Here is a 25105-nt window from a genome sequence, read left to right as displayed (position 1 = left end):
CTGTTTTTGCTGACTTTGATGAAGGTGGAGCTTGAGGAAAGCCAAGTACATAATAACGGCAAGACTTCACTCTGTTGGGATGTTAAAGTATAGTAAGGAATTGTAAAGATGACACAATCTCCCAGGTTGATAACGATGCCTTAAGGCAGCAACTGTGTGGTTCTGCCGCAGCCCGGGCCTGCATCACTGTCTCACCTCCATCAGGGATTCTGGCTGCAGCACACATGGCTGGGTGACCCTGTTATAAGAGCTACTTGCCATGTGGAATGCACTCAACTCTTCCATCTGTGGTGGTGCAGTCTTTCAAACCATACACAAATGCTATTATTTTTGAAAAGCAACTGGTCTTTTTCAGAAATAATAAAACTTCTTAAATAATGTGTCCGTTTGAGAGAAGGAGAGGGATGGCTTCCAAGATTGAGCAATTTGGACGTTTTCCCAAAGCAGTGTAATGTGATTTTCCAAATTGGGAAGATTACAACTTCTCATCCAGATGATCATTTTCCTTTTGGGATCCTGATTCTCAAGTAAGAAATTAGCTCCAGCCATGGAGAGATCTGGTGATTCAGGCGTTGTTTACCATTAGTTAAATTTTCCTAAAGCTATTTAACTTGTAGCACAAAGATCATCATTAAATTGGGACAGGACTTTTTTTTTTTTTTAAACCGCACTTCTGGAACTATCAGGAGACACTGCTTAGTCCTGATTCTACAGATTTGAAATAAATCAATGAATCGTGAGCCTTTATCTGCTCCAGTCACTACTATATTAATCATTTATGATGATGATATCATTTAATCCTCACCCAAACCCCATCATGTTTCTATTCTAATGACTTCTATTTTACTGATGAGAGAGGTGCTGAGGTTAATTAATGGTGAGCTGTGACTCAGACCCAGGCAGTCTGAAGGTCAAAAGGAGTGAACTTTAAATCACCAAACTACAGATCAAAAGTCTCCACTTAGGCGTAATATTTATTCTCTGCATAATTTTAAATGTCTCCTCGCTGGTAGCAGAAATGCACCTTTGTAGGTCCAATAACCGAGTCCCATGCACTGTATGGAAAACATTCTCAAAGTGAGACATTAGCAACACCTCTCTTCATACTGTGCAACTGAGCTACATTTTAATAATCTCAGTTTAAATTCATTTTGACAAAGAGCCTTGGGCAAATAAACTCTCCACTAACATTGTACATGGTTGTCAAGTCAACTGAGAAAATATTTTTATCTTATAAAACTTCTCAACTTGTTTAAAAGTCCCTGCCAGGAAGTTTTGTGATATCCTGCGGAAAGCTGGAGAAGCATTTGTCTTTTTTTTTTCTTTTTTTTTTTCTTTTTAGGGCCGCACCCGCGGCATATGAAAGTTCCCAGGACAGGGGTCAAGTGAATTGGAGCTACAGCTGCCGGCCTACGCCACAGCCAGCCAGATCCGAGCTGCTTCTGTGACATACACCACAGGTCGTGGCCACGCCGGATCCCCAACCCACGGAGCGAGACCAGGGATTGAACCCGCATCCTCATGGATATGAGTTGGATTCGTTTCCGTGGCACAACGGGAACTCCTTGGAGAAGCATTTGGATTTTGAAGATGGTCCCTTTTGAGGTTTAAAGAGTTACTTAGAGAAGAGCACGTTTATGAATTCACTCACATTTTTTGGATAATTTGCAAAGGATCTGATTTATAAACAGTCATATTTTAAAAGAGTGAACATTTTTTGTGTGCGCAATACAGTAAACATTTTGTCATGATTGCTCACTTCTCGCTAAAAGCCGCATATTATAAAGAAAAATTTATTTCAAAAAGAAATAAAACATCACAATTTTTCACTGGAAGTGGATTATACTTTCATAAAATGACACTTAATTTCACACAATTCAGTGGCTATGTCTGATCTGATGTAACTTCACTGCTGTGTACTCATGGAATAAAGCCCAGCATTAAGAAATAGGGGATATTTTCATTACGTTTTGTATTTTAAACAATTTAAATCACTTCAGTTTGCGCAAGACAATTAAATACGTGGTTGCACCAGTAAGTCAGAAGGTAAAGGAAAGTAAGTCAGCAACAAGATAAAAAATCAGAGGTTAAAAATAAAGTAGGGATACAAAAACTCCTTTTGACTTTGCTGTGATATGTGCATTATACAACAGATTTATCTATCATTGCAACAAACACTTGTTTTTTTTAAATGATTTTTATATTTTCCATTATATTGGTTTACAGTGTTCTGTCAATTTCCTACCATACAGCAGAGTGACCCCGTCCCACACATATAAACACATTCTTTTTCTCACATTTTCCTCCATCATGCTCCATCATGAGTGACTAGATATAGTTCTGATAGGAGGTTTTTTGTTTTTGTTTTTGTTTTTTCCATCTTTTTAAGCCTTCCCCTGTGGCACATGGAAGTTCCCAGGATAGGGGTCAAATTGGAACCGTAGCTGCCAGCCTATGCCACAGCGACAGCCACTCAGGATCTGAGTCACATCTATGACCTACACCACAGCTCACGACAATGTTGGATCCTTAACCCACTAGCAAGGCCGGGGATCAAACCCATAACCTCATGGATACTAATCGGGTTCCATACCTCTGAGCCACAACAGGAACTCCTCATTTCAACAAACACTTAAGAGCACACGATGTGCTGAGTACTGCACTGAGCTGGGGTCATAAAAATCTGTAAGATCTAGTTTCTACCCTCAAGGAGTGGACCATCTGCTGGCACACACTCCTTGCCCTCATGCAGCTAAACGATGCCTGGATCCTGTCCTATGTTCCATTAAGCTCTCCCACCCACTCTTCCTTTCCTACCACCACTTCTATCAAGCAAGACAAGCGCTGACTTTCTTCACTTCTGGGCTGCTGTAACAATCCCTTATTTCCTGCCCATTAACTCTTTGCCTTCTTGAACCATGATGTAACTACTCTAATTCTTTATGAAAAAAATACAAAAACGAGCTTGCTCGGTAAAATCTTTCAATTTTCCATGGCAAGGAACAGTGTTTAAAAGTGAACAACAAATAACCACAGGGCTAGTTAAAAGGCAGATTCTTGGGCCCTACCCCAAACAATCAAAAAGAGAATGTTTATCCATAACGCCTAAGAAAATGCATTTTAACACATTTTAGAGATGATTCTTATTCACTTACAACCCTAAGGACCAACGAACTACAGGATAAAATCCACACTCTGCATCCTGCTTTTCAAACACTCTATAACTGATTTCAATCTAATTTCTAGTGCAACAGTTCATTCCAGCCTACCCTTTTGTACAGTTTCTTCCTATCAGTGTGCTTTGCCCAGATCATAAGAGCAACTCAAGAGTTCCTGTCGTGGCTCGGTGGAAACAAATCTGACTAGCATCTGTGAGAACACAGGTTCAATCCCTGGCCTCGCTCAGTGGGTTAAGGATCCAGCGTTGCCATGAGCTGTGGTGTAGATCGCAGACACGGCTCAGATCCCACACTGCTGTGGCTGTGGCGTAGGCTGGCAGCCGTAGCTGTGATTCAACCCCTAGCCTGGAAACCTCCATAAGCCACAGGTACAGTCCTAAAAGACAAAAAAACAATAAAAACAAAAGCAACTCAAGTTTTCAGACTTTCTTCCCATAGAAAGGATCCTTGAATAAAATCTAGCCATGTCGTCCATGATTCTTAACTTTTGTACCCTTCCCAATACATGGCACATAGGATATCAGAACTAGCTTCTATCTCTGCTGAATTTTAAGTAACATATCAAACAATCACCACCTAGAATTTAAGTGTTTGGAGAGCAAGAATTCTCATATTTTCTTGTTAATTCTTTATCTACGTCACTACCATATTAAATAGGTATAGACTGATTAACTGATATGGAATCAGAGGAACACGCAATGTTCTACACATTCGATGATGAAAAGTTGAAACAGCTATAGCCTCTTGCTGACTTAGAGAAACCATAAGCCTGAAAAGTCTACAGATTATCTGCTCAAGGAAGGTGGCTTGCCTTACTCTAGACCATTTATTTGCCAAAATGCATTAGAGAAGTACAAACAGAAAGTGACTTCTTGCATGGCCATTGGCTGAGTGACTTTTTTTCCCCTCTTCTACCTACTCACGGTGACATCCAAACCTACCTTTGGAGAGGATCTAGTACGGGAGTGCTGCCACATCTCTACTGGCCTATGTCCCATTATGATTATTAACTGGGACAAAGTACTTACTACTCCAACTGGTATCACCGTCTAGATAAAGTATCAAATACAAAAACTGTGTGAGTGGTCTACAAGAACCTCCATTGATAAGCAAACTTCCCTGCCAATCCAGTAAAAATCCTACAGGGTATAAAAATCGCTCCTTGAATGAAGAGAGATGTATGGCCATTGGATGCTGAAAAATCTCTTTTTTTACATGAAAGTGTTCATAAAAACAATTATAATACTACTACTCATTGTCATTATTCCTCCTTCTCTCTCTGTATTATTCACTCTGTGTTATGAGTCAAGCAACGTACTATGCAACTAGAACACCACCGACCTAACAAGGAACCCTGAAAAGTCAATGTATCCATGTGTCAGGAATGAAGAAAATAAATACAGATCGACTTGCCCAAAGTGTATTCAGCAAGTAGCTGGCATGACAAGAATTCAAGCCCAAGTCTGCCCTCTCTCATCTGCCTTCAGTGTCGTTCCTAACCTTACCCAAGGCATGGGTACTAAAGGAAGCTATGTGTGACTTTTGCTGTATGGAATTCTAAAGCACACAATATGGGAACAGTGAATTTACATGTAGCCCTTCGCAACTGTAGTGGGTCAAGGACCTCAATTACAGAATAAGTAGTTGCGAACACTTTGGGGAGTAATGGATTTCTAGAAGAGTACATTTGGTTTTTGTCTATTATAGCACTCCATTGATATTTTATGTGTTTCCCACCTAACAGTCCTACATGATATACTGCCTTTACCTTAACTTCTTATTTACTTCTTACTGTTTGCTTTCTCTTCTTCAAATGTATTTGCTCTTTTTTACCATAGATATACCAATGGGCATTAATGCAGGATGAAAGACAAAAAAATGATTTTCTTCTAAGAGGAACTGCTATGGCAAACTGGGAGAGATGAGCCAAGTTGATGTTTACAGCATGCCTCCTGGGAAACAGACGGGCTTCTTACTGAATTATCAGAATTTTAGATTAAGTAGTACTATTGTTAAAACTATTGGAACTGTCCCTTCCAAGTCCATGAGTTCAGGACGTGCACTAAATAGTTGAACAGGCCTATAACCAGACTTCAAAGTAGACTCATCATAACTGATATATAATTTAACTACTGTGTATCCACATAGTTTATTTTATATAAGAATCAAAATGTCATGTGCCAGAAAATAAAAGTATTTGCCATATTTATATTTTAATAGTCACAAAATTATATTTTCTTTTGCTCAATCAGAACAATTACATTTCTTGACTGAAAGTAATTTCTTTTCCCCTATTTATTTTTTTTAAAAGGGTCACATCTGCAGAATACAGAAGTTCCTAGGCTGGAGGTTATATCGGAGCTGCCACAGCCACAGAAACACTGGATCTGAGCTGCAATTGTAACCTATGCTGCAGTTTGTGGCAACGCTGGACCCTTAACCCAACACCAGAGCAAGGCCATGGATCAAACCCGTATCATCAGGGAGACGTTGGGTCCTTAACCTGCTGAGCCACAGCAGGAACTCCTCTTTCCCTACTTCTGGAACTCATTTGCTTGCCTTTCTGAATCTCAAGATAATTTTCCAACAGACAAGTATTTGTACAACAAATGCTTATTCCCTTGTTCAACAAATATGAATGCTTACAGTGTATAAAAAACTCAAGGGGGTGCTATATGAGAAAAGTGTATTAGACATTAATCCTATTTTTATAGATTCCTGCCTAGTAGGAAGTGTGTATATGTGTGTGTAAATATCAGTAGAAATATTAGAATTTAAGTAACAAGTGATATTTATAATAAACAGTGTAAATGAGTTAAAAAGGGAGAAATACTTCTTGCCAGACTTTCAGATCTAATTTCATAAAAGGGATTACATTTACCTTGGCCATTAATGGCTAAGGAAAATTGAAAAAGGTATAAATCAGTAGGGCTGGCAGTTGGAATAAGAAAGAAGCATCAATAAAGACATGAAGCTTGGAATTCATGGACTCTCTGCATTCATGAAATAAAGAAACAGATTATAAAGTTAGAAAAGCAGACTGGGACCAATCTATAAAAGTCATGAATCACAGGCTATGGAATTTGGGTTCATTCATTAGGTGGTAAGGAACAGTAAAGATTTCCGAATGCAAGAGCAGATCACAATCTGACTAAACTGTAAGAAAGATTAGAAAGAAAAGGTGCTAAAGCAAGGAGACTGATGAGGCAGATACTGCAATAGTCCAAGCATGGAGGAATAACAGAAAAGGGAATGGACAGATGGGATAGCTATTTCAGACAAACAATGAACAGATTTTGATAACTGATTATAGGAGGAACTACGAAGAGAAAGAATTAAAGACGCTGTAGATGTCTCAATTTAAGAACTGGTAACTTTGGAGTTCCCTGGTGGCCTAGTAGGTTAAGGATCCAATGTTGTCACCACTGTGGTTCAGGTCACTGCTGTGGTGTGGCCTTGACCCCTGGCCTCAGAACTTACACATTAGGTCAAACAAACAAGCAAACAAAACCTGGTAACAATATTGATGCCAATAACAGAAATGCAGATATGTGAGGAAGTGGATTTAGAACCTGGCCCTACTCTTGCTTCTATCCAGAAACAACTTCCATCAAAGAATGTAAGCAAATGTCATTGATTTCAAAGGCTTATTAGTTACAAGAGTATGTTGGTACTCTGGCAATACTGAGAACTTCAGCAGGTGCCCCAAATATTTGTTACCTTCAAGGAGGTAACTTTGCATATTTACTGTCTCCTTAGCCTCTCAGTTCAAAGAAACTCCTTGAATAGCTGACCTAGTGGAAAAATCATGTCTTTAAGCAAAGTTTACTAATACATATTCGTCTCCCCTGTACCTTGGTTAAAAAAAAACTCTAAATGAAAACAAAATCGTTTTTGGCCATGTGGGAAAATGTTCTGTGTTTAAATAATGACATAATTTATAAATAGTTTTCCCTAATTTATGTAATTGTATCCACTCATCATCTCTATGAATCAGGCAACCTAATCATCATAGGAGCGTCTCAATCAGAGAAAAAACTCTATATGTTCAATGTGGTGTCTTTTAACGTATAAAAATACAGAACTGTGCTAGAGCTTTTTATTTTTTTGACACTATTATAAGTAAAATGATCATAAACATGCTAAATAAACTCAAGTCAAATTATAAAACAGTATCATATGAGTTCAAGACAAGGTTGTCCACAATCTTATGTCCACAGCATTATTTCAAGAAAATAAACATATCTTAAAAGGGCAGTTTTTTTTTTTTTTTTTTTTTGGCCACACCCATAGCATGCGGAAGTTCCCTGGCCAGGGATCGAACTCACACCACAGCAGTGACCTGAGCTGCTGCAGTGACAACACCAGATCTTTATGCTGCTGTGCCACAAGAGAACTCTGAAAGGGCAGTTTTCATAATTAAGAAAAGAAAGTGCTGAGGCATCAGATATTAAACGATCAAAAAAAATCAATACTGTTTTGTTAATGAAAACTGTGACTATTTCCAAGTCCTTATGATTATTTTCATTGGCTACTTATTTTTTAAAGTAAAGAGATACATTTCTCAGGTCAGAAAAAGGTAAGATACTCAACCATTCTAGTAAGCAAAGAAACAAAAATACAAATTAAATTATAATTTAACATTATACTCAAAGTTGGCAAAATAAACCGAAACTGTATTGACAAGCAGTCCACGATTTAAATTTAAGTAAATATTGCCACATGGCCTCCAAAAATATCTGTTTTCCCAAATACCAACACTTTTCATTCACTTACATTGTTATCAAAACATTTAACAGCTCTTTTACAGAACACAAATGAAAGGCCTTAGAGATACAATGTTAAGTAGCAACAACAGAAACAAACATGAAACAAAACAGGACACAGCCCCTGTCCTCAAGAAGTACCACCTAATTAGAGACACAAACATCATCTGATCATACAAATAATGTAAACCCACAACTGTGAAAAAAATTAGGAATGAGAACTCTATAGAAATTAGAATAGAACTTAGAATTTAGAAGAGCAGCTATTAAGGGATTTCATCTGTTCATGGAATACATCTCTGAAGAAATCTGAAAGAAGAGTAAACAAAAATGAGGGAAGAGGGCAGGAAGGGATTTCTGCCAAGGGAAGCACATGGTCCCTACAGGGTGAGTAAACATAATTCATCTGTGTAGATCTATGTAATCTGATTGTTGAAGGGAGAACTGCTTTGTGGTCTGCTTGGCATCCTGTGAAGCACATTAGAATTTTTTCACGTAACCATGCATACATCTCTGCCAGCTGTGTGATTATATCCTTTGCCAGTTTCTAATGGGACTATGGTCATTTTGTGAATGGATTTTTTTATATGGAAGTTCCCAGCCTAGGGGTCGAATCAGAGATGCAGTTGCTGGTCTATGTCACAAGCCACAGTAACACAGGATCCAAGCTACATCTGTGACCTACAGCACAGCTTATGGCAATGCCCAATCCTTAACACACTGAGCTAGGCCAGGGATTGAACTGGCATACACACGGACACTATGTTGGGTTCTTAACCTGCTGAGCCTCAATGGGAACTCCTGTGAATTGATTTTTAAGAGCTCTTTGTATATTAAGGAAAATATACTTTGTCACACATGATACAAAGACTTGCACTGAGTGATTTATTTTCTGTTGTATTTTTTTATTGCATTGATACTGAATTTCAAGTCACTAATTTTATGTGATTTTTTCCTTAAATATTTCTGAATTTCATACCCATAATCACAGCTTCTCTCTATTAAAAGATAAAAATATATAAAAGTCAACAAAACAAAAAATCTCATGTATAGAATCATTTTGGTGTTTCTGATATAATGTCTAAGGTAGAGAATCAGAGTCCTGTTACTTTTGTCATTGAACAATTCATTTCTCTCACTAATTGTAGGTATGGTTATTAGATGCTACATTTCCACATCTTTTCTTACTTATAAGTGGAATTTTTTACTCTCTCTTCCATTGATTTGCTCCAGCACTGGCACAAACTGATTTATCTGTCTGAAATGTATTAATATCTGATAGAGCTCACCCTTCTCCTCCCCACTGTTTTTTCTTTTTTAATAAAGAAATTACTTATGTTGAGTTTTTCATATGGATTTTAAAAAAATCAAGGTGTCTAATTAAAAATCTCTATCATACTTTGGGCAAATTAATTTATATATAGATAACGGCCATTTTATAATATTGACTGTTCCCGTCCCAAACCAGGAAATGTTTTTATTTAAATCACTTTTATGACTCTCTATAGGGTTATAAATTCTTCTTTTTTATAAGTCTTGTACATTTCTTTGTAAATATATTCCTAGGTGTTTTATCTTTATTTTTATTTTATTTTTTGGTATCTTCTACATAAATGAATTTTAGAATATGTAAGTAGCTGTTGTTCATGTATTGGAAAGCAAAAGAATTTTATACAGTTTTATAACAGGCCAATAAAATTCTCTTATTGTTCTAAAAGTTTTTAGTCGATTGTCTCCAATTTCCCATTTATACAAATGATACTCATTTTTCCCATCCTTTCCAGTTTTATATTTAAAAATTGTGAAATATTTTCATGAAAACAAATACATATAATATATATGTACACATACTAATATGCATGTGTGTGTGTCTGAATGTGTTATGTAACCTAAGTGACTTAAGTATGACGGGAAACCATCACACAAACAGGAAATTTGAACAAGACTAATTCTAAGATCCGTGTCTAACTTCTCTATCCCATCTCATGCTTCTGTCTTCAAAAAGAAGGAACATCAAATGTGTGCTACTGTGGACATGACTAAAATCCTGAAGTCCTAAAGAGAGTCTCAGATATTTTCTGTTAAAAGTTTTATATGTGATTTATCAGTCTTCATTTTATCCAGAGTTGATTTTTAAAAATGATCTAAAGAAAGCATTCAGTTTTATTCTCATCTATGGGGAAAATCAATTGTACCATCATATGATTCTGAATAGTCAGCTTTTTCTACTGATTTGCAATGACATTAGCCAGACTTCAGGTTTTCAAATAGGCAAGGGTCTGCTTATGATTCTGTACTTCACTACACTGGTCTCTCCAGATAAATATCAAGCTCTTAGTTACTATAATCTCCTAATAGGTCTTTACTTCTGTTAGAGAAAGATTCCCATATTATTCTCCTCCTCCTCTTCTACTTTTGTGTCTAACTCCATCTCTTGTCCAAAAACATTTTGGCTATTTCTATTTGTATATATATGTAAATTTTGGAAATATTTACCAACTTACATAAAAGTATATTTATTGGAATTTCCATGAACCTCTAAAACACAGCAGAACTAACATCTGTAAGATAATACATTTATCTACAAATACAGTATATTTCCAATAATACAGGTTTAATTTCATGAATTTTAATAGGGGTATTTACTTTTCTATTTTTTGTTGGATTTATTTTTAAATCTTTTGTGTCTTCTATGGCTACAATAAACAGTATCATCTTTTTTTAAGTTTTTTAAATTTTATTTTTGTAGTATCGTCTTTTTTAATGATAATTTGTATTTTTGTGTTGACAGTTGATTTTTTACATTTACCTTATATCCAGTAAATGTATTAAACTCAACTCATTCCATATTTTACTTTTGTGTTATATCATGTTTTTATGTAGGCAATCACATTATTCACAAAGTAAAATAGCTTTGTTTCTTCCATTCTCATCCCTACACCTCTTATTTATTTTTCTCTTATGATGTGCAGGTTTGAATAAAGAAGCAGATATAGCATAGTGAGATCTTTGTGATGTTATTAATTTTGTAGAGAAGGTTTCTAATATTTCACCATTAAGAATGATGTTTCCCAATGATTTTGGTAAAGATACCTGAGTAAATTTCATCTTATTGGATTTTTTTTCTACATCTACTGAGACAGTGTAGTTTTTCTGCTAATTAACAGAATCTGTTAATTAATCTGTTAGTGTGGGGATTACTGTTTCTAAATACAAAGACATAAAGCCAACTTTATTCTTTTGCATTCACTTCATTTATTTATACAGCACTGCTTTATTTTGAAAAAATTTCCTTTGCTATTTCTGCATCATTCTCAAATAAAACATAACTGTAATTTTCCTTCTTTGTAAAAGCCCTTTATTTTTATATTACAGTAAGTGAAGGGTGTCCCTTCACTACAGAAAATTTAGATTAATATTAGCATTATTTATTCCTCGAATCTATTACTATATCTGCACTGGGGTTTTCTTTGGAAAGATTCTAAAGTGCTGACTCAATTTCTTTAGGTGGTTATAGAGCTTTATGTCCTTCCATTACATCTTATTAAAATTTTCCCATTTCATATGTAATTTTTTTGCCATCAAAGTATTCAGTGCATTTTTAGGATCTTTTAAATATATATTTTAATATATTTAATAAATCTGTGCTAACCTCCTTTACTCATTTCTAAAACTGTTTAATTGTGCCTGTTTTTCTTGATCAATCCTATTTTTGCTCATTCTACTTGTATTTTCATATATTTAATTTTGCCTTTGTTCACATTCATTGCGTTTTTTATTAGTTTACTCTTTATGATTTCTTTCATTCTTTTTTTTTTTTACTTTGTTGTTATCTAACATCTTAATTTGAAAACTTAGGCCATTAATTTCATCATAAAGTGTTTAATGTATATTTAAAGCTATTCATTTTCCTCCATGTGCTGCTTTATCTGCACATTACACTTGCTAAATAGTACATGTGTTATTTTTTAAACCTGAGAATATTCTGGTTTCCCTAGTGATTTCTTCTTTGATCTGTGGGTTTTTCAAAAGAGAATATGCTTGTAAATTTCTAAATCTAGTAGTTTTCTTTTTCTTACCAGTTGTTTAACTTAACTGTATAATCATCAGAAAAATTCACCACTACATTCACTTTTTGAAATCTGTTTTTACACTTGCAGAACAAAATCAGATGTGGTCATTCTTTTTAACTATCCAGTATGTTTTAAAACAGTGGTTGTTTTTTTATCAATTGGCTGTAGGTTTTTTATCTGCCCAATAGATCAATACATTTAGTTGTTCAAATCTCTTCTCTTCCATACAGATCTTTCAGTTCATTTGACCTATCGGTTACAGAGAAGTGGGTTAAAAATTCCCACTGGTTACAGTTATATTTCTGTTTTGCTAATATGCTTTGAAATTATATCATTAGAATCTGGTTCATCTCAGGTTCCCTGATGAATTCTTTTTCACTCCATATCTGGAAACCAACTATTTGCTTCCAGCTGCCTGGAAATATACACTGCCACATAAGGGGCTGTGAAGTTTTGGCTCCCATTCATCAGGGTACATTAAAACCTCAGCTCTCCCATCCAATATTAAGACAGCATCCTGTGAATGAGAAGTTCCATCTCACTTATACTGATAGATTCCTTTTGCCTCTGGTATGTGAAAAATCTTTCTGATTCTTTTGCTTGACTCTTTATTTAAAAAAATCTCTTTTTGTAATTTTCAAGCATTTAAAATGTGGATGGGAGCTTTCAATGTCTTTACAACACCTATCAACCCAAATCACAATGTTAATCCTAATATAAATTTTAAATGTAAAAATAAATACCAACTTACTATTTGAGGTAACAATTTCCTCAAGCAGAAGATTTTATTCATTTCTAGTAAATAATTAGGATATTTGTATATTTAGATGTTCTACCTGGCATAGGAGGTTATATATTTATACTTTTAGTAAGAAGTTTATCTTTACTGAATAAGTACATTTTTAAAGTATATACTATGTGCCAAGTATGCAAGTAACATTGTTCTAGAGGTTGGGAATAAAACAGTGAACTGAGAAGTCAAGAATTCATCATATTACAGATAGACTGATTGACTTATACACAGATATGCAGAGAGACAGACGAGCTGATGGAGAGCTAGAACTGGAAAAGTTTTATGAATAAAATTAAACCAGGCAGAGGAGGATGAGCTGGGGCCGTGGTTATACTTACATTTTCAAGAAGTGTTATCAGAAAGGTCTCGCAAAGGGGAGACCTTTGGGCAGAGACCTAAAGAAGAGAAATGGAGACAGTCGTGTGGCTGATCTGGGGATGAATGTTGCAGGCAGAAGGAAAAGAAGAAGGCAAAGGGTTTTAAATAGTTGTTTGCTGCATGTATCTGAGTTGCAGAAAAGAGGCTGATGCATCTGGAGCCTGGTTAGTAAGGAGGGAAATGGCAGGCTGGAAAGGAAGGAGGCTAGAATACACAGGGGCCTGTGGGCTACAGTAGGGGCTGGAGACTTTCCCAATGAGATAGGAAGCTACTGGAAGGTTTTGAGCAAAGAAGTCAAGACAATTTGTCTTAAAGAAGCTCCCTGGCTCTCAAGTGACAAGAGGCTGTGGCAGGCAAGCGCTAAAAAACAAAGATCAATTAGGAGGCACTGTAATAATCCAGATGAGAGCTGACACTCGCTTGGCCCAGAGTGGGAGCAGGAGAATTAGTGGGAAGTAATCAGAGTCTGAATACATTATGAAGGCAGATTCAAGAGCTGATGAATAGAATGTGGGGAACGAGAAACAGAGAGGGCTCAGGGAGAGTTTCATGGGTTTTCGCTGAGCAAGTGGATGGATGGAGCCTCCATTTATTGTGATAGAGGACCTCAAGAGAGAGCACTTCCAGGCTGGGGGGGAATCATTTTTGTACTTGAATAAACTCTCACTCCATGAAGCTTTGGGTATATTTAAAAATACCTGATACTATTTTAATAAAACTTTACCTAATAACTTATTAAAAATTTCATACAATAGCTAAAATGCTCTAAACCATCTGAGTGTGCATACAGCATTTTTCTACAATAAATTTTCATTGACTTTTCATGTATAAGGATATTTTGCTAAGATAATTCCTATATTAAGGCAATCACTTACTTAACACATATTATTTACTGAATGCCTAATATGCATGGAGCATGATCAAATGGATTAAGAATCTCATGAAAATAAAAAAAAATAGGCATGGTTCTTGGAACTTACAGCCTATAAATAAATGAATGGACACACATTTATAAAGAGAGAGGGACCTTAAGTGTTTAACAGACAGACCTACACAGAACATTTCCTATAAGACATGATTATTGATAAGATACAGGAATCATCATCAGTAGGAAATAATCACTCAATGATGTTCCCATCTTTGTAAGGGAATTCTAGGCAGAGGATGCGGCAGGTACCAATGTCCTGTGGTGTGAAACCATGGTCCATTACAAACACTGTAAGAACTCTAATGTGGTTGCAGTGCTGAGGATGAGAAGGAGCCTAGTGTGAAGTACGGCTGAAGAGACAAGACTGGGGACAGATAACACAGAGCCAGCCCAGAAGTTAAGTTAGTTAGACGTACCCTTCAGCATTTCTAGCCCAGCACAGCAATTAACAACATGGGCTTTGGAGCTGAACAGACCTGACTCTGAATATCTACTCAGGTACTTATTAGCTGCGTGAGCTTTGGCAACCACAATCTCCAAAGTAAAGCTAATTTACTGCCCTCCTTCTTCAGGTGGGAGCAGAAATCTTTGGTCTAAATATGCTAATATGCTAAAGTTTTGCTGTCCAATAAATCTCCAAATTGAGCAAGGTCAGAAAAATACTCACAGGATTACATTACTAACAATTATCTTTAAAATTATCATTTCTCTGAGAATTTATACATTTTATAATAATGAAGACCTGAGGTAAGTTTTAATAACTTAGTAATTAAGTAATTTACTTTTGGCTGGAATTCATCAAGAAAAATGAATATTTGTGGCCTAAAAATGAATATTCATGAAGAAAAAAGAACATGATATGTAAATATGGTACATCCATGGTATATCTTTATATATTTGTTACATAAATTATATATTTATGTAACAAAACAATCTAAAACACTATTAAATAACTGTATAAAAGAATAGCTTTTATTATTTACAATAATTTACAATTATTTACATCACAAAATTTATGTCTAAAAGTACTTCACAAAATATATGAGGACAGAGCTACATAATTCAAATAAAAACAATTTTTCAGGCTGAAAATAAGAACATTCCTCTTTAGCAATCAAATGGGGCTCCTTATGTAATAATGACAGACTGAATAGCTGTTATGTACCAGTGCTACTCAAAGTGTGATCAGTTGCCAGAAAGGTAAACTCCTTTTTCTTTTTTTTTAACAGGTTTATATCTAGGTAAGTGGCTGGCACTAGAATGTAAATCAGTGACACCTCTAAGCACACAGTTACGGTGAAGTGACTTTATGTATGTATGTATGTATGTATGTCTTTTTAGGGCTGTACCGTGGCATATGGAATTTCCAGGATAGGGGTTGAATTGGAGCTGCAGGTGCCGGCCTACACCACAGCCACAGCAACGTGGGATCTGAGCCAGTTCTGCAAGCTACACCACAGCTCAAGGCAATGCCAGATCCTTAACACACACACTAAGCAGGGCCAGGGATTGAACTCCTATCCTCATAAATACTAGCGGGGTTTGTTAACTACTCAGCCACTGTGGGAACTCCTGAACTGACTTTAAAAAATATTTAAGACTTTTTCATGAAGCAACGTGATATATTTTGGCATAGCTCCTTCTCTCCTCAGTGGTCACATTTTCAATTTAAGATGACTTATTGTGCAGTTAGTGAGAAAATCAAATTTAATGAACTGTACTTCAAATACTAAAGTAGGTTCTAGATGGCTTCTAGTGTTACAAGACAGGAAAGAGAAGACAGAGAGATGGTGGAGAGGAAGAAAAGAGAAAACAACTAAACAAAAATATCTGCCTACTTGTAGAATGAGGAAGCATTTCTTTTTTTTTTTTTTTCCTTTTTTTGTCTTTTTGCCATTTCTTGGGCCGCTCCCACAGCATATGGAGGTTCCCAGGCTAGGGGTCGAATCGGAGCTGTGGCTACCGGCCTTCACCAGAGCCACAGCAACACGGGATCCGAGCCACTTCTGCAACCTACACTACAGCTCACGGCGATGCTGGATCCTTAACCCACTGAGCAAGGGCAGGGACCGAACCCGCAACCTCATGGTTCCTAGTCAGATTCGTTAACCACTGCGCCACGACAGGAACTCCAGGAAGCATTTCTAATTGCAAAAAAAAAAAAAAAGCTGTAGAAAAAGGTAATATGAGATGTGACTACTAAAAAACAGTGTGTAGGTCAAATGCTTTAAGAAACAAGGTTAAAGAAGAGAACTAGGAAGATCTTAACAGTATCTTTATCATATAAGAATGTCCTTAATATCAAAGGAACTGAAAAATTAATCTCTAATAGGAGTTCCTGTCATGGCACAGCAGAAATGAATCTGACTAGGAACCATGAGGTTGCGGGTTTGAACCCTGGCCTCGCTCAGTGTGTTAAGGATCCTGCGTTGCTGTGAGCTGTGGTTTAGGTCACAGATGTGACTCGGATCTGGTGTTGCTGAGGCTCTGGCGTCGGCCAGCAGCTATAGCTCTGATTAGACCCCCTAGCCTGGGAACCTCCATATGCCACAGATACGGCCCTAAAAAGACAAAAGACAAAAAAAATAATAATAATCTCTAATGACTGCAGTTTGCTCATCTATAAAAACATAATAACAATACTTAGATCAAACTTTTTGTGAGGGTGGATTAGATATGAACAAACAGGATTTAGTGCCATGCCTAATAATAAAAGTTTTAAATTTTTATTAGAGAGCTTTTAGCGACCTAAGATAAATATGATATTCTAAAACCTTAAAATGACTTTGTCATTGTGCAGTTAAGAGTTAGCGCCACAAATGTGGGTGGTCCCAAACCTGCACATTTTAGAAAAAAAGTCTGCAACCTGCCTGCCTCTTGGGAGCTAACCTCTAAGCCCTTCAACTATCCTGCCTGATAAAAGTTTTGTTTATCTGGGGACCTTGGCACATGTTCAATAGCTAATGCCAACAATGTGATTAGTGATGGGGACTGGAGGTTGACCATCGGAGGGGATGGATGGTCAGCCATGCCTACATGACCAAACTCCCGAAAACCCTGGATACCAAGACTTGAGTTAGCTTCTCAGCATGGCAACATCATGCGCGTGTTCTCACACGTCATCACTGAGCGAATTAAGCACTGTCTATACAATCCACTGGAAGAGAAGTGGAAGCTTGTGCCAGGTGTCTCCTGGATTTGCCTTATGTGCCTTTTTCCTTAGCTGACTTCAGTCTATCTCCTTTCACTGCAATAAACTACATCAGGAGTAAAACAGCTTTGTTGAATGTGAAGAGTCCTTCTAGCAAATCGTAGAACCTAAGGCTGCTCTGGGGGACACTGTCCCTAGACAAAGTCATTTAATCACAATGAATATATGAATAAATTATTACTTGAATCAAAGTACAATCTTTTACTTCAAGAAATTTCTGTTCATAACAATGATATAAATACACAGGACATAGTGAATATTGTGTATACATATGTATTCAACAAACCCTGTCAAAGCTGTGAACCATTTCCTAAGGTATTTTTATTCACAAAAATAGTTTTAGACCTCATCACAGTAAATTAATCAAAGTCCTATTTGTATTTCATAAGTATAAAAATATTTAAAACCAATATAAAAACATTCTACTGTTGAGATGTTTGGCTATAAGAAAAATAATCACTTCCCTGACCTATTATTTAGAAAGGAAAATAATTTTGGAAAAACGAATCTTAAAACATTGGTATAAATCATTTATTTCCTCTTTCTTGCTATGGATTCTAACTTAGACTTTTGTATACATACATATTAGATTTTTAAATGGTAATTTCCCAAAGGAAATCTTTAATATATTTTTGCAAGCATTATATAAGATTCTTTTGCAATAGTAAAAGAAGGATTTTTTGTTGACATCAATTACTCAAATTCTCACCTCCCAAGAGTCAACTTTATTACTTGGTGGCCCATACTGACTTTTCTAACTATATGTGGAACTGCTCTGGGACTTTCTAGAAATCAAATTCAAGAGAACAAACATAAATGCGCTCATCACAAATCAGTTCAGAAACATTTCAAGTATGATTATAAATGTATTCTTGAATTGACAAGTTTAAATGGAATCATTCTGCCATTCTTAAACTGTGGACTGAAGAATTAAATGACCCATTTTCTGCTTACAGGAAAGATACTGGAAAAAGTCAGAGCCCCCAAAAGAAAGAAAGAAAACTAAAATGAAAAAAAAAAATAAGAGTTTCACTTACGTAGCTGAACTTAATTACACCTCTAAAAAGAGCTGCGTTAGTCTGTGCACACATGCGTGTGTGCGTGCGTATCTACACATGGGCTCACACGTGCACACTGGATGTGTAAATTCAACTAACATCTATGAAAACTGACCCTATCCGAAAGGCTATGAGGGTTTGAACATTGTTTTTTATTTCCTCTTCCTACATTTTTGTTTCATTATGTTTTACATGTCACACTGGATGATGATGATGTAATTTATATCAATGAACTCCCTACTGTTTGTTTCTTCTTTATAAAGACACCATTACTCTCACTGCTACTGTCTCCCACTCTCTAGCATCAAAAATTTTAGCCTCTACTTTTGAGACAAATATTGCTTACTGGTAAGGAGAATTTTTAGCAACTAAGTAGTTCAACATACATCACGTGTCCTGGTATTAATCATTCAAGCATTACACATACCTTTGGCACATCTCTATTGATTTGGGGTACAGCTCTATAAAAGGCAAATAAAATAATATTTTACTACTATTTTAGCCATTCCAACCTGAGTTCCTGATCATAAACCAATGTTTCTACTACATAAAGCTGAAGTGCCTTTTCCTTAAATTATATCATTTGGTTTTTTGTTTAAGTAGTTGTAGATTCTCGACCAAACATTTGTATGTTAATAAAACAGCTTGTACTGTGGTTGGTTCCTTAACTGCTATTTTTCCTACATTTTAGAACATGACAGCAATTGCAGAAACTAATTTTATATATCTGCTTTTAAAACATCAAATTTATTTTTAAAGTGAACCCTCTAGAATTCAGAGTACCTGACAAAACTATGTAAGTTAAACTCAGATAGTCTATCTACCAAACCGTTAATATATGGCTGAAATTTTTAATTATTCAGAACGTGCATTTAATTTATAACAATTTTATTTATGACTGATTTGTCCTTACTATCTTGAAATGTTTTAATAATTTTTTCTTGCCTCTAAATCTTATTCTCAGAATTTTTCATTCAAATGATACCTGTGGTTTTTCCTATTATGGTTAAACTGAAATATCTTTAAATTATGAAACTTACATTGGAATTAAGAACCTAAATCCTATCATTCCTGGTGTGAATAAGATCAATGCACGGCAAACTTTTCCTTAAAGGATGATGACTTTATAGTGTATTTATGTTTTCTTATTTCTTTTTTGAATAATAAACATGTATTCTAGAGCACTCGAATGACTACTAAAGCCTGCATAGGGGAAAATAAAAGTGTACCTATACATTTAAAGACAGTGACATCAAAAATCCATCCCTGTTGGTAATACCGTATTTCTTGAACTAGGATAAGGGTACACACCTTGGCGTGATCATTTTCCTATACTTCAGTTTACTTGCATAAAAAGGTATTTTTTTTAAACAGACACCGTATGTCATATACATTTTCATCTAAACTTTTTACACCAATCAAACTCCACTGCCAGCTTAAGGGTACTCAATTTCCTACCGAGTCCAGGTATATAACAAAAGCTGCAGCCTATGATGAGCAGGGAAAGATGGGCCCAGCCTAAAGGGTACAGACGCTACTCAGCTCCAAGGAATGGCTGCCATATGGGACTGTGTGTCTAAATGTTGCCAGGTCTGGAAATGTGAATTTTTATGTCAAATTTATACTTTTTAATGTTGGCAACTGATTCAATTTTTGAAACACTGCCGGCCAAGCTAAATATGTCTTTGACCAAAGAGGCCTCCATAAAGATCACCTCCCTGAGCAGGACTTCAGTAAATCTGAGTCCAATTAAAACACTTTTTATTTGTACTGCTGATACTACGAGCACATAGAGAAGCCTACAGTCAAGTTTAAGTTTGATTCCCTAACCCTCGGCATTCCACTACATTTATTGTCAATATTGACATCCTTCTTACGTAATGTGAATCCCAAACCAACGTCATAACACAAGTATTATCCCCATCGGACCGATGAGGGATTCTAGTCCAAAGACAGTAGCAACTCAATGGAGAGGTTCCGAACAATATGACCTGAGATAACTTGAATTCAAATCCTTCCTCCAACACAGTATTTTTTATAACTTTGAGAGGGTAAATTAACCTCTTTAGAGTTTTCTCCCCTGTAAGATGGGTACTCTAACTATATCATCTCACAAGACTACTGTGGGCACACATATAAAGCACATGAAAGTGTGCCTACCACACAGTAAGTGCTAGTTAAGTGCTGGTAACACTATTCTTATCATCTGTAAAATGAAATTCTTGCTTTCTATGAATTTTAAGTCAACTATGTAAAGTGCTTAGAATTATGCTGGAGACATACTTAATTTCCATCATACATGAACTGTGCATCCAGTTTAATTACCTTGCAAATATATTGCTCCTAAACTGTGCAAGTTAATTCCTTTCCTCTGTGTTGGGTAACAAACAGGCATTATTGTCAGCTGGAAGTATTTTTACTTGTACATAGTATTTTCCTTGGATGTTTGAATAATGCATAGTTTTGTAGCATCATGATAACTGCAAGGTTTTTATCATTTGGAAATGCGTAGTGAAATGAATCATGTGCCATGTAATGATTATCCTGATGAGGATTTTAATAATGTAATAAGATTTTTATCTAGAGTATCAGGTGTGGTGATAACATTCAAAAGACACTCTTCGAATGTAGCTGAGCTTCTCTATCTCCTCTCATTTCCCTAACTTCAAAAAAAACTTGAGACAAAATAATAAATTAAAAGATATACATGCAACTCGATAACTTAAATTACCAAGTTATATGCTAACATATTAGCATAGCCAGCCTCTACACTTACTTGTGACCCATTTCATGAGCAATTGTAAATGCAAGATTCAGGCCATTGTCTTCAGCAATAATACATTTTCTCTTCTCACTGCACATTCCACTCAAGTAAGCTATACCTAGAAAACACAAACATTGATTATTAAATGTCAGATTAAAATGCAAATATTTATGCTTGGTATTACCGGAAGAAAAGAAAAATGATAGTGTTTCCCATTAAATATGTCAGTATTAAACTGTGATATCCACCTCCTATAAACAACGTCAGAAGAAAATGTGTTAAGTCACTCAATAAACATTAATATTCTTTTCAATTTCATATTTTATATGAAATTATTTTATCAAGCATACAAATCTCAAAAGGTATACCATAAGAATACGTTTTATAAATATCACTTTTCACTGTCATGGAAGATAAGTCACAACTCAGAAACTGTAAAATAAAAAGCAATGATGATTTGTATATTTTTCCATTCTTACGAAGAGACTAGTTTCAAAGAAATACCCTAAAATAAACATTTACAGCATTCTTGAACTCACATTTATATTCTGAGTTAAGAAAATTTTGAAATTTTATTTTGTGAAATACCATTTTAACTAATATAAAAATTGCCTATGGTACTTGGAAAACTGAAAATATTTCCTTTGAGAATTTCTTAACTAATAAGATAATCTTACTACAGAATATATGATATTGAAACACCATTTAAGATAAAAATTTCAACAAGACATTTGATCTTTTGGTTTAAATTATTAGTACAGAGGATACTATGTGAAATCACTAATATTCTTTATTCAAAGATTTATGTACTTACTACTTAAAATATATTCCTGAATAAATATTTTTAACACAAGGAATTATAATCTTCTGAGAGTATGTTTTAATGTATTTTCAAATAATAAAAGTTACTTGTTAGAAAAAATATTTAGTATTTTTAATTGTATATTCTCTAATTCTCATGTTCTTATGAAATGCATGTAAGCTCATTTTATGAAAAAATTAAAGCCTCAACAGGTGAAATGATTTGCCAAAGATGACATGACCACCAAAGACGACAGAATAGGATTTAAACTCAAACTTAAATCCATCTATCAGTTAATTTTATTTTGCTTTTTTTACAATTTAGAACAGAGTTGCCCCTAGTTACAGATGGTTAGCCGAATGCTTGCAACCTTTTTTCTCTGTTCAGAAACTTAAAGATTAACTGTAATGAATAATTAAATTAAAAAAAAAATAAAATCACGTTGCCCAGGTTTGGCAAAGATAGAAGACTGCTCAAGGAATATGGACTGATTCAGTGGGTCCACAGACCAAATGCGAGGGGAAAAGGATTTTATCAGTACAGTGGAAACCCAGAGAGGCTCCAGACTGAGACACACACAGTTTTGAGAAGAGGCACTACCGGAAAGCTGAAAATGGAGATTAGTTGAAAGTGCATCTGAAATCCTTAATGTCTCCTTCAAACTTTCAGGCAAAATGTCAAGGCTTGATGCCCACTGGCCCTATGTGGAAAATAAAGATGTATTTGTAAAGAAAAATGTAACATAAACATATTATTTTAGGAGTTCCCGTTGTGGCTCGGCGGTTAACGAATCCTACTAGGAACCATGAGCTTGCAGGTTCGATCCCTGGCCTCGCTCAGTGGCTTAAGGATCCGGCATTGCCGTGAGCTGTGGTGTAGGTTGCAGATGCAGCACGGTTCCAGCATTGCTGTGGCTGTGGTGTCGGCTACGACTCGGATTAGACCCCTAGCCTGGGAACTTCCATATGTCACAGAAGCGGCCCAAGAAATGGCAAAAAGACCAAAAAAAAAAAAAAAAAAGTTATTTTAAAATATATAACTAGATGCTATATACCTGAAGCTAATGCCACATTATAAATCAACTACACTTCAATTAAAACAAATTTAAACATAAAACTAAACGAAAACATCAAATATACATATAGCACTATTTTTCCCATGTATTTAGAAATTTAAAAAGATTTTATATAAATTTCAGATTCAGAAACAGACGAATAATTTTTCACTAATGGATGGGTGGATGGATGGCTGAATGGATGACTAGACAGATGATAAGCTTCATTTGGCTTATTCAGGTAATGAAATTACTCCCTGGCTAAGTGAAGATAAAGTCGAAGGAAAGGTAAAGGTAGCGATAAACACAAGGGAGAAAAGGAAGAGGAGAAAAACATTATCTAGTTCATTAAACAACAAGTGAAACAAAACCTTTTTAAAATATCTTAATGTGAATTTTAAAAACACTAAGACAGGTACTGATTAAAACAACAGAATGTGGCAAATCAAGATTTGGGGGTAAATGAACTTGGGTCATAATTGAAGGGAGGAAGGAAGAAAGAGGAAGCAAGGGTTGGAGAGTGAAAGAAAAGATCTCTTAAAAGGGAATTAAAAGTCTCTAAAGCAGTTGAAAAATGTAAAAAAAAAAAAAAAAAAAAATGCAGATTAAGGAGTTCCCGCCATGGCTCAGTGGTTAACAAATCCAACTAGGAACCATGAGGTTGTGGGTTCGATCCCTGCCCTCGCTCAGTGGGTTAAGGATCCAGCGTTGCCGTGAGCTGTGGTGTAGGTTGCAGACGTGGCTCGGATACCGTGTTGCTGTGGCTGTGGCTGTGGCGTAGGCTGGTGGCTACAGCTCAGACTAGACCTCCGGCCTGGGAACCTCCATATGCTGTGGGTGCCATCCTGTAAAAAGACAAAAAGACAAAAAAAAAAAAAAAATGCAGATTAAACGTTCTACAAAATTCTAAATTAATTTCGGCGACAATTAGCATGCTGGTGACCATTGTTTGGTACAAGATTTCCTTTAGAATGCCCATCTCTTTCACGACATTTTTCACAACTAAAATAATCCCATCACGGTATGTAGATTAAAACTCCGGTCAATGTGGGCTGTCATCGTGCCACATGTCCCTTTGCTATATGGACTGGTACATATGAAATTTAGTCACTTTAATAAGTTGTACATTTCTTCGCCCCTACCCACTGAAATATATCGTTCCCAAATAAAAATAGCGTTGCCATTTGTTTCATTCTATTTTCTATATTATTCTTTTTCTTCTAAACATACTTTTTTCCATATTTTTCTGTAATGTACTACAATGGCTAGGATTTTCAACATACTGCTGAAATATGGGGGGTATTGAGCTCTTTGTTTTCCCTGCTGACTTTCATAGGAATGTCGGACTTTCATAGGTATAGCCTGTTAAGAAACTAATATTCTTGTATGTCTACATGAAAAAGGAGGCAATGTTATCTGACACATGGGTCAAAGGTGGATGGGAGTTGGAAATATTCTGTGCAAAAGAAACAGAGGCTTAGAATAGCACTTGCAAGTAATGGGAAAGAAAGCTGATTAAGGACCAGGGAATACTTAAGAGTAAATGAGTCAGAAAACCCGGGGTTCAGCTGAGGATGGGGAACGTGAGCCTGGAGCAGCATCAACATGCCTAGTTGAGTGGTCACCAACCTAATGCCTGACACAGGGAAGACTCACGTTTAGATTCAATTGGGGCTGAGGTTGTGCAGATCCGGTGTCAAGGGAGACTCAAAGAATGTGAGTTGGCAGTAAAACTGAGAATGTGAGAAGGGACAGAATTTACAGGGCTCTATGTTTGATAGGTAACAAATAAAGTCAGAGTGTGATAACTGGGAGAAATGAATACAGGGCTCAGGAGGATGCGCGAAAAGCTCAGACGCTTGCCAACAACGCATTGGAGATGGTGATAAGAGAGGCATTCAGAGATTTTAGATTTCGGAAGTGGCGTTCCATGGCATGATGAGGTATTGCCACGAAAGAGCAGCAGAGGTGGGGGCTGAGGTCCAAGAATTACTAAGCAGTGTTGGGGGGCTGATACCACGAACATGGAAGGGCGCTTGATCACAGCGAATGCGGGAAGGTGGGAGAGGGAGCCAAGGTCCACAGGAGACGTGGGAGAG

At 36.1% G+C, this 25105-nt stretch overlaps 1 protein-coding gene across 13 annotated transcripts in view; it reads right to left on the bottom strand.

The window, feature by feature from the left end:
* The window catches only part of ADAMTS19 (ADAM metallopeptidase with thrombospondin type 1 motif 19), a 467308-nt gene that overhangs the window by 123931 nt on the left and 318272 nt on the right, over positions 1-25105 (bottom strand). For all 13 annotated transcript variants that reach the window (XR_014838760.1, XR_014838761.1, XM_085014505.1 and 10 more), the window contains one exon: positions 21163-21268. Coding sequence is in view for 11 of the 13 variants with exons in the window: in XM_085014505.1 (XP_084870631.1) it covers positions 21163-21268 (106 nt within the window). In the remaining 2 variants the exon portion in view is untranslated. The remainder of the gene's footprint in view (positions 1-21162; positions 21269-25105) is intronic.

This window comes from Sus scrofa, chromosome 2 (assembly GCF_054392235.1).
Source record: "Sus scrofa isolate SSC_HxYL_T2T_F1_AM1 chromosome 2, Sscrofa_HxYL_maternal_Yorkshire_Landrace_v2.0, whole genome shotgun sequence".
NCBI lineage: Eukaryota > Metazoa > Chordata > Mammalia > Artiodactyla > Suidae > Sus > Sus scrofa.
This window is presented reverse-complemented; position numbering and strand designations above follow the sequence as displayed.